This window comes from Pangasianodon hypophthalmus, chromosome 24 (genome assembly GCF_027358585.1).
Source record: "Pangasianodon hypophthalmus isolate fPanHyp1 chromosome 24, fPanHyp1.pri, whole genome shotgun sequence".
NCBI lineage: Eukaryota > Metazoa > Chordata > Actinopteri > Siluriformes > Pangasiidae > Pangasianodon > Pangasianodon hypophthalmus.
The window spans coordinates 3,114,569-3,129,744 of NC_069733.1; the positions used below are offsets into that span (position 1 = coordinate 3,114,569).

The 15,176-nt window shown below is 32.7% G+C and overlaps 1 protein-coding gene across 3 annotated transcripts in view; it reads right to left on the minus strand.

The window, feature by feature from the left end:
* Positions 1 to 363: 363 nt before the first annotated feature.
* tbx3b (T-box transcription factor 3b) overlaps positions 364 to 15,176 on the minus strand; it is a 32,809-nt gene continuing 17,996 nt past the window's right edge. Inside the window, exons 1-8 of one of the 3 annotated variants that reach the window (XM_034299140.2) lie at positions 14,376 to 15,175; positions 10,221 to 10,495; positions 8,049 to 8,316; positions 5,909 to 6,055; positions 4,838 to 4,914; positions 4,577 to 4,710; positions 3,378 to 3,799; positions 364 to 1,707 (exon numbers count right to left, since the gene is read on the minus strand). In XM_034299140.2, coding sequence (XP_034155031.2) covers positions 1,480 to 1,707; positions 3,378 to 3,799; positions 4,577 to 4,710; positions 4,838 to 4,914; positions 5,909 to 6,055; positions 8,049 to 8,316; positions 10,221 to 10,495; positions 14,376 to 14,402 — 1,578 coding nt within the window. In that variant the 5' untranslated portion in view covers positions 14,403 to 15,175 and the 3' untranslated portion in view covers positions 364 to 1,479. Of the gene's footprint in view, positions 1,708 to 3,377; positions 3,800 to 4,576; positions 4,711 to 4,837; positions 4,915 to 5,908; positions 6,056 to 8,048; positions 8,317 to 10,220; positions 10,496 to 14,375; position 15,176 lie in introns of those variants that run through there. The other 2 variants (XM_034299141.2, XM_026940061.3) reach the window with 2 other exon arrangements.

The window sequence follows — 15,176 nt, forward strand, 5'->3', positions numbered from 1 at the left end:
TCTTCCAAAATAATCTCTTTGAAATAAAATTTGAACAAGAATGTGGCTTCATTTAAAAACAAAAATCAATAAAGATAATGAAAATGTTTTTGATAAATGACTCCAGCTTGACAGTGTTGGGCCAAAAATGACGGCTCAGATGATACAACACACTATTCCTGCAATTGAGAAAATATCTAGATAAATATGAGAATATCAAAAAACCCTGGGAAAAAAAAAGTTTTACAGTTACTGTGGTTTAGCTGATGTCTATGCATGACCTACCTGTCAAACCCCTTCTCATCTCTGTGCCTCGTTTAATACACACAGCACCATGTGATGCTGAAGTTCAGTAAATAATTTCCACGCTGTTGTAATGCGACAGTAACAGAATCATGCACACAGAGTCCTGTATACAAAGCCATACACTTTATTTGGCAACAAATCCATTTAATATATCTTTCACTTTCTCTTACAATATATTAATCATGCACACATATCTGCCAAACAGTAAATAATAAATAGCCTAATCATCATATTTTTACATTTACATTTATTCAGACTGAATTTATTATAGATGAGTTACAATCAGAGTGTGGAGGAGAACAGGGTAAGACAAGCCACTCCAAATAATTCACAATTCATTATTGTTTTAGTCATTGTCATAATAATGTTTAGTCATAATAATGTTTTAGTCATTTCGGCTCAATTTAAGATTTTGTGATAAAATAAAGAACACTTAAGTCCAAAAATATGATTTTTCTTATTTTTTTTGTTATATTTTCTTATAAGTCCAGTGTTATAATGAGTTCATAAGATGCATCAAGTGTATCTTTTTGTATGTGTTGTACTTATTTTATTATTTTTTTAGATTTAGTGTATATATATATATATATATATATATATTTATTTTCTCCCCTAATGTAATTTAAAAATAAGTAATGTATATCCAATGGATATTTAATATTTTTCTTAAACTTTATATTTTATACGTCTAATAAGTCTGGATTTTGGACAATCAAAACACACATACTAATAATAGTACTAATACTTTTTTAAAATTCTGGATAAGTTTTTTTATTTATTTATTTTGTAAATAAAACTGAATTGTTGAATCTGACTCTGAATCAATTTTCATTTCTACCACTTTGTCATGTGAAGTTTATTTTCTTACTGCAATTTTTTTCAGGCTTTTGGTCCAAAATGTTTCTGTAAAGTGCATAAAGCAAAAATGGCGCTGTAGCTACATCCATTTATTTCAATCAGCTCAGACTGAACTGTCCTGTCCAGGAAAAGTGTATAAATATTAAATGAATCAGAAGTGGCTTGTCTTACCCTGTTTTCCCTCTTTGCAGGTGAGCGGTTTAGGATTAAGAGCCGTTCTCGAGGGATTCAAGTTCCGCTCATATTCTACACCTCATTATTTTTCATTCACGCTTCAGTCACAGGTGTGAAATTTTATTGCTGTTCAGTTCTGTTTAAATCAGCGTAAGGTTTTTTTTAGGTGGAAGGTGGCGCCGGTGACCTCTGACCCCTGCTGACTTTGCTGTCGGGCTCGGCTCGGGCTGAAGCGTGGCGTTTGGGCTGCAGCAGGTGTGTGTGTGAGGCGTGGGGGAGAGGGTACGGTGCACAGCGAGGCCGGTGGCTCACAGCAGGAGCGGCCATTCGCTGAGTCCACGGAGCCGCCAGCATACAGTTATACGGGTAACAGTGAGAGATGATCAGAGCCTGAATATAAAAAAAAAACATATTTAATTCAGTACAAAATTAGTGTTTAATACTTACGAAAACGATTTCAAAAATCATAATCACGAAGCGCTGAAATGAATGACCACATGTGAATTTCTCAATAAAGAGCAGTACTTTGCTTAGGATGCTTAAGATCCAAAAAAACAGCATCAGTAAACATTTAAATAATATTTATTTGGTTTTTGTTTGGCTATTATTACATTTTTTTTTTTTAAATATTATTTTCAGTTCTTGTCAAATTTTATAAATATATTATTATTTATATTGGCTTGGCCAAAATGAACAAATTACAAATAAAATGCTTATTTATTTATTTGTTTGTTTGTTTGTTTGTTTGTTTAATCATTTGTTTGTTTGTTTAATCGTTTATTTATTTCTTTTTCTGTTCTTTGCAGACAACACAAAATCCACAAACTTTTTTTTTTTAAAACACACTTTTCTGTTTTTAAAAAACAAATTCTGAAATTATGAAACCAGAGCAATAACAATAGCAATAGCAATAATAATAATAATAATAATAATAATAATAATAATAATAATAATAATAATAATAATAATAATGCCTTAAAACACCTATGATTTATAATTTAATGTAAGTATGTCGTCATTTTTTTCACTTCATGGATACGATTTCATTGCAGTCATTTTTTTATGAAGATTATTTTTGAACGTGGAATTTGAATATCACACACTGCAAACATTTTTAAGCATTTTCGTGAATAAACATCAGAGCGATGACATCACAGTATTTCAGTATCAGTATTTCAGTATCATGTACTGATAGACACGGTTACAGATTCGGTTTACGCTGCTTCAAAATATCAAAAACAGTTTATTCATAAGCCTGTAAAAACTCTTAAAGTAATATTTGAGTTCATGTATGAAACGCCTCAATAATAATAATAATAATAATAATAATAATAATAATAATAATAATGAGAAGGCGAGGACAGGGTATGACACTAGATAAAAATTTGATTTCAAATTTTTTAAGATTTAAAATGATATGTTATGGTTTCATCATTACAGTAATTTAATCTTAGTTATTAAAGCATTACACTTTAGTCAGCTGAGCAGTAGATTACAGTGAGTAGGAATTATTGAAGAACTACTACAGTAACGCTTCATTACTTACTGATAAGTTATTAAGTACTTAAGCATTAATTAAGAAACTGTATTGTAAAATTTTATCACTTTCTTTTAATCTTTTTTGGATATTTTCTTCCTTTAGACTGCACCAGAAAAACAAAAAAAACCTTACACTTAAGATCAGCTTAAGTGTTTTTTATATTTGGCATATCATCATACAAATTAGCTCTTTAAAAATATTATAAATTATTTTAATATAATTAGTATTATATTTCAATATCTGTAACCTCCATGTATCAATATTTTATCTTGTGTGTATTGTGAATTACATCACAACAATTATTTATTATTTACAGTCATTGGAATATCATTGAGGACATGAAAGCCTTTATGGTTTGTATTTTTATTTATTATTATTTTTGGAAAAATTTTTTTATGCATAATGACACCTGAACGTGGTGCTGGAATATCACATTATTTTGATTCATTATGGTGATATTTGATCGTGGTATTAATACTGATTCATGTGGATCGTCATGGACGCACTGATGAAGTCGTACCTGCGAGGTCGTCTCAGGCTGCTGAAGGCACAGTGGGAAATTTCCCACAATGCCCCGGTGTGAAGTTTCCATGGCGCCGTAGCTGTAGCCCCTGATGCTTTCTCCAGCAGCTGGAGCACCAGCCGTCCAGAAGTTTACACAGTTTTGGTTTGGCAGAAAGCGTGACGTTCTTCTCACGCCGGCGAGAAGCTGCTGTCCTGCGAAGCAGCAGCGATGAAGGAAACACTCGTCCAGAGTCCGTGTGAAGTGTCCAGCGTGCAGAGGGACAGCGTTCAGGTCTAACACACGCTTCTCGCTGCCTCTGACCAGCCGCGTGTCTTTCAGCTCGTGGCTGCTGGTGGAGATTTCTCTGGAGTCCAGTTTGGTCTGATGGATCGAGCTCTCCACTTCTGCGTCACTCCCACTGTCGCTCTCGCAAACATCTGCACAAGAAACCACACACGCGTGTCAATGCCTTATTATTTATTCGTTTGCTTGATTGATTGTTTATTCATTCATTTACTGTCATATTTAGGTATTTATTTGTTTATCTATCTCTGCCTGTCTATTTATTTGTTTGTTTGTTTGCTTGCTTGTTTATTTATTAATTTTTTAAATTAATTTTATTTATTTATTAATTAATTTATTTATTTATATATCTATCTATCTACATATTTACTTATCCATTGTCTCTCTATTTAACAATTGTTTCGTTTATTTACTTACATATTCGATTATTTATTCATTTATTTTTTTGTACTGACATTTTTATTAATTTTTTTATTTATTTATATCTATGTCTATATCTATTGTCTAACCTTCCATTTATTTATTTATTTATTTAATTTTTGTACTTATGTATTTATTTATCTATTTTCTCTATTATCTATTTAGTTATTTACACATTTCATTCTTATTTATTTATTTACTTATTTATTTATTTATGTACCTTATGTACATAATCTATCAATTTATTTATTTATTTGTTTTTTTGTTTGTTTGTTTGTTTATGTGTGATTTTGTGTTTATATTTTATGCAAATTATTTATTTCTATCATTTCTTTTATTAACATTATAGAGGGTATTATTATTATTATTATCTCATCATTATACAGAATAATAAATATACAATCCATGTAATGATTCAATGATTAACAACAACAGCAGCAGCAATAATAATAATAATAATAATAATAATAATAATATAAGAGACTTGTAACCTTTCTGTGAGGACGTTGCGACAGTTGGAACTTGGAGGAAATGGCCGGGACGATCAGAGGACGAATCGTCTGAGGATCCGCCGTCTTTATTCTGCTCCACGTCTCTGGCCTTGAACTGCAGCATTACAGGTTTTCTAATGGAAAATATATTTTTCATTCATTCATTCATTCAGTATGTATTTATTTATTTATTCATTCATTCATTTAGCTACCCTGTTTTTGTTTAGACCTGAGCTACACTAAGTCATGCCAAAGTCTGACCTTTTCTCCCTCCTCCCGTTCCCCGTGTCCCGGAATCCCTTTGCGAACGGATTGTTATCGATTTTCAGCTGCGTTATCTGTTCAACATAAAAACATGATCAGTTCAGTGCCTCTCTTTATTACACTCAATGTGCTGATTATATCACATCATAAACATATAATCAATAATAAATAAGAGTAAGATATTCCTTTATTTCCTAAATCTATAATTACATAGTAACTGTGTATAATTAGATAAATAATTAACCTACTATATGATCATGTGTCTATGATCACGTTAATGACGGACAGATTTCATTCTTACTAAATAAGTATTAAAAAGAAAAAAAGGATCATTAATATTTAACATATTATACAGAGAGCAGCCTGGAGTGAACTGTGTGACTGAAGTAACTAATAAAAACCGCACGAGTGTGTTGAGATTTCTGCAGATGAAATTTATTGCTTTTATGAATTTTAATTGCTTTCATGCAATTACATCATTTCAAGAAAAAAAAAATAATTAGAACAAATAAGCATGACTTACACAAACATCAGGTTTTTTTAAAAATTTAGTTAAACCTTTTCACACAGAAATCACTTGACATGCAAATCAAATAAATAAATAAACAAACAAACAAATAAATAAATAAAAATCAATCCTAAAAAAAAAAAACAACAACAAACAAAAAAAAAATTAAGCTCCAAAAAATTATTTCCAATTCCAATTTTTTTCCCCCATTTTTCATAAGATCTGATTTTGGGCATTGGATTGATATCATCTCTAATTATTACTAATATTATTATTATTATTATTATTATTATTATTGTTGTTGTTGTTGTTGTTGTTGTTGTTGTAATAATGTAAAAAATACAATGAAATATTTATAGATTAGTAGACAGATATTTCTAAACAAAAATAAATGAGGTGGAAAACTTATCTCTGACTATAATAATAATAATAATAATAATAATAATAATAATAATTTTGTTATCATTATTGTTGCAAAGGGAGCTCATGTGAATCATTATAACTTCACATGGTGGTATCGTGGTGAATGAAGCTGGGGAATGAAGTGAACAGAGTGTAACCTTGTCGTTCTGGTAAGCAGTGACGGCGATGAACTCGGTCTCAGGAAACACGAAGGTCCTGAACGCACTGTAGGGAAGTTTGAGGAGATCATCAGCTCTCACCACGTGCAGCCGCGGCTGGTATTTATGCATGGAGTTCAAAATGGTCTGCAACAAGAAAAATACAAAAATAATAATAATAATAATTTAAAAAAAAAAACATAGTCGGATTTCTGATAGAAGTCTAGAGAAGTTTCCAAAAAATCTTAGAAAATAAAAGTAGAAATGATTAGCAGTGAAACTCCAGTGAATGACAGACTCACAGTAGATAATTAATGTCATGGTTTTCTTTCTTTCTTTTTTTTTTTTTTTTTTACACAGTATCTGTTTACACACGCACTTTTTTTTTTTTTTTGTTAAAAGGATCACTTTTAGATTTCAGTAATTCATCATATAGAAACATTACTATCTCTGATTTTTCACCTTTTTATAAAAACCTCCTGTGCTGGTATTTTAACAAACATATTGGACATGGAAATAATATTTTTGTGATATTATGGTATAAATATTTCTTCGTTCTCATTTCTTCGTCATTCAGATGCTCTGTTCCACCTGTTACACTAACATTACTCCTAACGTTACTCTGAACAAAGGGAAATTACAGGATTACTGTAATGAGTATGAAAGTAAAAGTTATCAAACAACATGTTTACATGCAATATAGAATACTATAATATTAATTTCTCACAAAATCAAACATAACATAACTACATTAAATAACTTCACATATTTCACTGAAGTATCCAAACTATTACTCAGTAATTTGTTGGGTTTCCACACAAAGTTCAGCTCACAAAAGTAATAAAGAAACATGAGATAAATACGTAGTTTAAATATTATTCATTATGTATTGTCTATTAAATCATATATTGTTAAGTTTTATTAGCTTTTGAACTAGTTTTAATATTAATAAAAGCTTCTATTACTTAATATATCACAACAAAAGTTTACATCCTTTAATCTTGGATGAAAAAAAGAAATTACTGAGAGGATTTATGAGTTTGAAGGCTGTTAAAAAGTCGAAGGGTGGAAGTTAAGAAGTTATTAAAGAATATTATATGATATTATATTATATTATATTATATTATATTATATCATATTATATTATATTATATTATATTATACTATATTGGATTCAGAAAGGAAGATATCAGCTGTGAAGTGACTTAATTTAGTTTTTTTTTTTTTTTTTTTGCGAATAAATTTTTTTTGTTGTTGATTATGATAACGATTTTGTCTTAAGGGCGTGCAAACTATTGCACTCCTCACATCTGTTGCATTCTAAGATATCAGCCTATGACGAACAAGATAATAGTCTAACGTGTGATGGAAATTAGGCGAAGGCAAATAATTATAACGCACTTGTATTTGAAATTTACTTAATTTTTTTTTTAAAAATCGCCTTTATAAAATCTAAACCACTTTTATTTTGAAATGTATCGAAATAAATTTAATTTAGCTGGCTTATCTGGCAACATTTGAAAATCTTAGCTGTCATTTACTGAAAATAATAAGTATTTTTTTAATTTTCTTATTTTCTGTATGTTTTTTAATCTTTTTAATTTTTTGATTTTTTTATTTTGAATTATTTTCACTTTCTTCAGCACGTGACGCTGATTTAACCTCAAACACTAGCTGCAGTCATAATAAACACGAGTGGAATAAAATTCAGACATAACACTGTAACAACTACCTTAAAATAAATCATAAAAAAAAATCACAATCTAAATAAAAATATTTCTTTATATATTATGGTCAAAACATCGTGTAGTCGATATAGACATAACAAAATGGAGCAACTTACACTGTTTCTGTGAGAGGAGAGAAAATAACACCATGTTTTGTTTTTATAAAAGTAAGAAAAGAATATGTGAAAAAAATATTTGAAAAAAAAAACCCACTGTATTTACGTATTTTTACATTTTTCTTCATTTTTGATTTTTGTTGATTTTTGAGTAATTTAGAATAGACGATGCACTTTTCACAGAGTTAGGAGGAAACTGGAGAACTCCGAGTAAACCCACGCTAACGTGGTGAGAGTGTGTGTGACTCCATCCAGACAGAAATCCCAGCTCATACTACTGATCTTATTATTACTCACGAATCCGTGTTTGTCCGAGATGTTGTTGGTCAGTTTCAGCTTGTGAAACGTCACCACTCGGGACATCCAGTGTTCCCCGGAGGCCGGGCTGTCCGGGTGAACGTACATACGCTTGGGAAGCTCCGGGTCGGCTTTTCCTGCCACCGTCCAGCGCGAGTGATGAAACTTGTACCTGCAGCCGTCGGACGACACCATGTCCATCAGCAGCACGTAGCTCGCTCTCCGGTCCAAACCACTGCAGCGCACACGCAACGGAGGAAACATCCGCCTCATAGAAAAAAAAACCCAGCTGAGTTAGTCTGACAGAGACGTTTATGGCATCTTTAATCATTAAAATCAACAAATTGTATGTAAATGTACAATAAGAGACCCCTGACAGAGGCGTGTATAAGTTCTGTTTACATTTTACACAAAATAAAGGTGGAAAGTCAAAAAAATATGGACCAACTGTCTGGAAATTTTGACTTACACATTATGTTCTTCAGTATTTATTAGAGATGCAGTATGAAACCTATAGCTTGTGTAATGTAATGTAATTTACACAGTTACTAATTATATTTTCTCATCTCCTGAGATGATTATCAGTGGTGTTACTTAGAGAGCTATGTTTATAAGCGGTAAGTTATAGGTACCATATTGCATCTTTAATATTTAGGAACGATATTAAACATTACCCTGTAAGTTCTATGAGAAAACTGTGGACATTTAACTTACAACATGAGATACATGGGGAAATTAGCTTCCTTTTTTTTTTTTATATAATTATTGAGTTATAGGTGTTTAGAGCTGTGTTACTCTGAGACATGTTTAGAAATTACTTGTGGCATATTGCAGCTTTAATATTTTAAAAAATGCATTTGAATTATTTGAATTAAACAACGTGTGCAAATTTCACTTACGCTTTCAGCAATTATCAATTAACACATTAGCTTAAATATAATATTTAATTTGTCTATATAGGTATTTAGAATCGAGTTACTCTGAGAGATGTGTTTATAACGTACAGGTGCCATACCGCATCTTTAATAGTTATGGAAATCATTAAACACAAGTCATAGGCGCGAAATGAACAATGTGAAAGGCGTAAATTTGACATATATTCAGTAATTACCAACATCACATGGGAACTTTAGCTTAAATTTATATGTTTTAACTATAGAGTTATAGGTATTCCGAGATAGAGATTATAAGTTTGAGATTCCATATTGCATCTTTAATAATTAAAAAAAATTAAAAATAGACAAAGGTCATAGGAGCAACCTGAACAACCTGTGTGCACATTTGAAGTATTGAGTAATTATCAAAGACGTAATACATTATAGAGTAATACATTTAGCTTAAATTTATATTAAATATAATTATTATAAGTTCTATAAGGTTCTATATTGCATCTTTTATTTATGTATATATATATATATATATATATGCATGTATTAATTAATAATCTGTCATGTGGGTGAACTGAACATCTTGTGTATGATATCGGATCTTGACAGATACATTTAGTACTCCTATGTGCTATATTCATCTTTAATATTTATTTTTTCGAGTGATTTTCTCGTTACTCTGAAATGGGTGTTGTGTTTCACTGACCAATCAACGTGTAGGTTCCACTGTGCATTTTAATGTTAAAGAAAACTACGTTTCAGGCGTTTCAGCACGAATCTGACTCTCACGCAGGATTTTTCAGTACTTCTTAAAGTCACACCATGGGACTTACATGTATTTTCTCATTTCTCACATGGTAAAGTGACAGCTGAATTACTTTCCTTTATAAGCTGTATTGAACATGTAGAGTTATAAGTGCTGCTTTTAAAACATATGAACATGATGAAGTAGTTTTCTATAATTTGTTACAATAAACTTTAAGAATTTCTGACGTGAGTTTTCATAAAGGAAGTATTTTTGTTTGTTTGTTTGTTTGTTTCTTGCCCTATAAAAGGAGTAGTTTTCTATTTTTTTAAGAATTTTTTTATAGAAGAATTGATTGACATAAATATCCAACAACCAGATTTTGACAATACACACATCTTGTGTTTCTTACTGCAAATCCCACACCGCTTTTTTAATAATTCTAAAACTGACACACACTGATACTGGTTCTGGTTTTCATATTTGCATATTTAAACAAAAGTGTGTCATGTTTGTTTATTAGTTTGTTTGCTTGTTTACCTCCCCGACTTTGTGATGACCATTTCAGTGCCGATCCGGTGGAACTGCCTCCACAGCTCCATGCCCTCCAGGTGCACCACCGGCTCTTCCTCCTCCTCCTCCTCCTCCTCGTCCTCCTCCTCTTCTTCTTTCTCCACATGCTGGAGGTGATGATGAATAGATGATGATGAAGATGAAGGGCTGGAGATGATGATGCTGCTCCCGGTGATCTGCTCCATCAGAGGCCTCCCACACCCCAGCAGAGGGAAAAACGGCGCATGGTACGCCATGTTCACCTGGATGATCCAAAGAACCAAAATAAAATCACTTTTTTAAAATCTTTTGTAGCGTCAGTTCTGAACAAATTATGAGTTTCTGTGCACATGGAGTTGTTTCTTCATGTTTCAGGATGTGTCCAAATCCCCTAAGCCACTTAAAAACCTCCTAAACCCTCTTTAGCATGATTTATTCCTGAAGAAAAATGAAGAGACAGAGAACAAGAGGAAGTGCTGGGAAAGGAGAAGGGTCACCTCTTCTCCTCATCCCAGTCCAGCTGGAGTTTAAACTGGACTAAAGACGGCACTTTCTGATTGGCTCCCTGGGGGAACGCGCACGGACCAATCGCGTTCGAGCTGGGCGTGGCTAGTAAACATCACACAGGCGCTGTATAAACCGACACTTGTGTGCAAAATCATATGGCAAAATACAGTAGAGCGCTACGTCACTACGTCATCAGTGGCGCGTTCGCTAGTCGCCATGGCGACAGGACACTTGCGTACTACTTGCAATAGACTGAATTAATAGACTGAAAAGCGACACGGTGTGACTTAAATGCCTTTAAATGCAAAAATAAAACGCACACTTACATACTTAATAGGATGTACATTTAAAAGGAGCCCTATTAACTTTTTTACTACTGGAACTGAGTACGGATATTGCAGTAAAACAAATGAGCAGGCTACTTCCGTACTAAATAGTGTCAAAATAGTATGCATGCTATTTAGTAAGGATCCAAGCAGGGAAGGAAATCACGTGGTTTCAGGACGTCACTATGTGTTATATATGATTGTATACTGACACATACTACTGTAACATACTACTACTACTACTACTAATAATAATAATAATAGTTATGATAATGATAACAACAACAACAACACATAATAATAATAATAATAATAATAATAATTATGATAATGAACATAACATGACATATGTGAACATGCAGGATTCCCCCCCCCCCTTTTTTTTAAATAAAGGAAGTACAATGTTTACATTTTTTTTCCATGATAAAGAGTAGATCTCTCTCTCTCTCTCTCTCTCTCTGTCTCTCCACAAATATGCACAAAGGGAAAAAAACATGTTTTTTTTGTTTGTTTGTTTTGATATCACCATGTAATATATCTGATTATACATAAATGCAATTAAATAAATAACATGAAATATGTGAACTTTTTTTTTTATAAAGGAAGTAGTACATTTTCTCCCTTTAAAGAGAGCAGTACTCTCTTCTTTCTTTTTTTTTTTAAATGAAAAATAAACTTTAAAACAAAGCTTTATGATTATATACATTCTTCCATTTTCTGCATTTTTTATGTCCATACATATAAAAGTTAATGTACAATGACACAATTTTCGTAATTTTGCCTCTGTACACCAGCACAATGGATTTGAAATGAAGCAATCAAGATGTGATTGAAGTGTAGACTTTCAGCTTTAATTCAAGGGGTTTAACAAAAATATTGCATTAGCCTTTTAGGAATTACAGCCATTTTTTCAGTTATTCTAAGTGTTGAAGGGCTCATATTCCAAAGTATACCACATCATGTGTCAAACATGGTGGAGGCAGTGTTATGGCATGGGCATGTATAGATGCCAATGGAACGGGCTCACTGGTGTTTATTGATGATGTGACTGCTGATAGAAGTAGCAGGATGAAATCTGAAGCATATAGAGCTATACTTTCTGCTCAGATTCAGTCAAATGCTGCAAAACCGATAGGACGGCGCTTCACAGTACAGATGGATACTGACCCAAAACATACCGCAAAAGCAACCCAAGACAAAGAAGGCAAAGAAATTAAATGTTCTTAAATGTCCAATGACCTCAACCCAGTTGACCTGCTTTTCACTTACTGAAGACAAAACTGAAGGCAGAAAGACCCATGAACAAGCAGCAACTGAAGGCGGCTGCACTAAACCCCTGGAAAAGCATCTCAAGGGAGGAAACTCAGTATTTGATGATGTCCATTGGTTCCAAAGTTCAGGCAGTCATTAACTGCAAAGAATTTGCATCCAAGTATTACAAATAATCCCAATATTTATGATTATGTTAGTTTGTCAAATTACTTTTCCTAAATGGTTAATGCAACATTTTTCATATATATATTTTTTTTATAATATCTTGATTGCTTCATTTCAAATCCATTGTGTTGGTGTACATAGGCAAGATTATGAAAATTGTGTCACTGTTTAACAACTGTATATCGCAATAAGCCCAATGAGGTGCGGCATGAAGTGTGCGACTGATATATGTCCAGTATATAAACTCACACTGCTCCCACTGATTGGCTATTTAGTGAAATAAACCTGAGTTTCTCCTCCTCCTGACGTCCCCCAGCACTAATCAATCTCCATTCCTTTAACTCCAAGACACCATGCAACACAAACCATCACGCCATAAAACACACCTACCAGAGAGCACTGCATCACCGACTCATCCTGTACTTTTTCCCAAAAATCCAGGGTGATATTTAATACCAGCAGGTCTTTATATTTCATATGAGGAACTATTACAAAGAGCATAATTATAGCTATACACGGTGAAGCAACTGAATGTATAAATAAATTGTAGAAATATAGAGTAAGCATACACTGATCAGCCATAGCATTAAAACCACCTGCCTAAAACAGCTCTGACCCATCAAGGCATGAACTCCACAAGACCTCTGAAGGTGTGCTGTGGGATCTGGAACCAAGATGTTAGCAGCAGATCCTTTAAGTGCTGTAAGTGGTGAGGATCGATGGATCGGACATGTTCGTCCAGCACATCCCACAGATGCTCAATCGGATTGAGATCTGGAGAATTTGGAGACCAAGTCAACACCTTGAACACTTTGTCATGTTCCTCAAACCATTCTTGAACAATTTTTGCAGTGAGGCAGGGCGCATTATCCTGCTGAAAGAGGCCACTGCCATTAGGAAATACCGTTGCCATGAAGAGGTGTACTTGGTCTGCAACAATGTTTAGGGAGGTGGTACATGTCAAAGTAACATCTACATGAATACCAGGACCCAAGATTTCTCAGCAGAACATTACCCAGAGCATCATACTGCCTCTCTCTCTCTATGTGTGTATATATATATATATATATATATATATATATAAATATATATATATATATATATATATATATATATATATATATATAAAATGCAATTTATATATACATATCACATATATGTTACTTTCCTTCATAAACCATATAAACCACACTAGCTAGAGTGGAAACACATTAAACAACATTGTATTTTTAAAGCTTTTTATCTCTGAATTAATTTTTTTCTATATTCTGAACCAAAAATCTCAGTTTCTAGATGACCTGCATTCCTGAAATCTTATATGTTCATTCCTTTCCCTAATCATAAAGACATTACAGAGAAATTTTCCAAATTTATTGTTGGATTTATGTTAGATTTTTAACTGATAAACGGCAGTGCGTGGTATTTTCTGAAATAAACATTAAAGACAAAACATTTTCTGTAAAAGTCTTTCTTTTGGGAGCGTCTTCACAATAAAATAAATATTTCTAACAACAACAACAAACGAATGCATAATTAATTAGACAAAACCTCATTTGCATAAATAAATATACATTGCTGAAAAAGTTCCAATACAAAAAGTATTGTAAGAATATCAGCAATCAGCTGGTAAAGACTGATTAGGATATACTGGTATTAAAATTAAGATACATGCACAAATTTTGCTAGATCATGCATTACAACATTTTGAAAATGGACGTAAGATCATAAGTAAAGAATAGTCAGTAAGAGAATGTTTCAAATATAGAACAGCTCTCCTAATCAAGGTCAAAGCCATGGCATTTTATTTCCAGCAGAGTTTCAGGGCTTTACTCTCAGAACCTCATTAAAAAAAAAAAACTTCCTGTTTACTTACTGCTTTCTGATTTAGCTCCACCCCCATCCACGCCCACAATCACTGCTCTTATTTAACACATCTCATCACGTCTTCTGAGCCTCTTTGCTTTATTTGTGGTTTGAAGTTCCAGCATTCTGAAGAGTTTCCAGTTTCTACTGCTACTTCACCTGTTCCTAGACGTTTCCTGGTTTTGCTGATGGATTTTTTTTTTTTCTCAATAAGCCTGAACACAAAGACTTTTTTTAGCTACCTCCACTGACTGACTCTGACCTGTAACCGGAACTGAGAAACTGTTTTGGCTATTAAACTCTCTGACATTTAATAAAACAGATCTGAGATCAGTAGGAGTGAGTGACGGAATGATTGTGCCAAGAACTGTTTTTATTTCACGAGGGCAGGAGTTGTACCGTTCTATGCTGTTAATTGGGATTAGGTGACATATTGAGTTACAGCTTTTTATTACAATGGAGTTTGGCATTGGGTTTAGAGAGCAAAGCCTTCCAGCTCACTGTAGTTCATCATCTCTGACTTTTTCCACACATATCCACACGTTATTGATCATCACTGCCAAGTCTTGGCTATCTATTCACTTCATTCATATTTATTCATCCTTGCAAACTCAGAACCAAATTTCCATCACCAATGGAAAGCTTTAAATTGTGTTCTTTTCCTCCATACAAAGTTTACCTCTTGAGAATCATCAACTATTTTAGATGTCCACAGACTCATATCTCTATATTCTGATGATGTTAACATTTAATTTATCAAGGATTTGTCCTTAAGACAATGCCAAAAGATTCTGTAGATTGTATTTTAGGA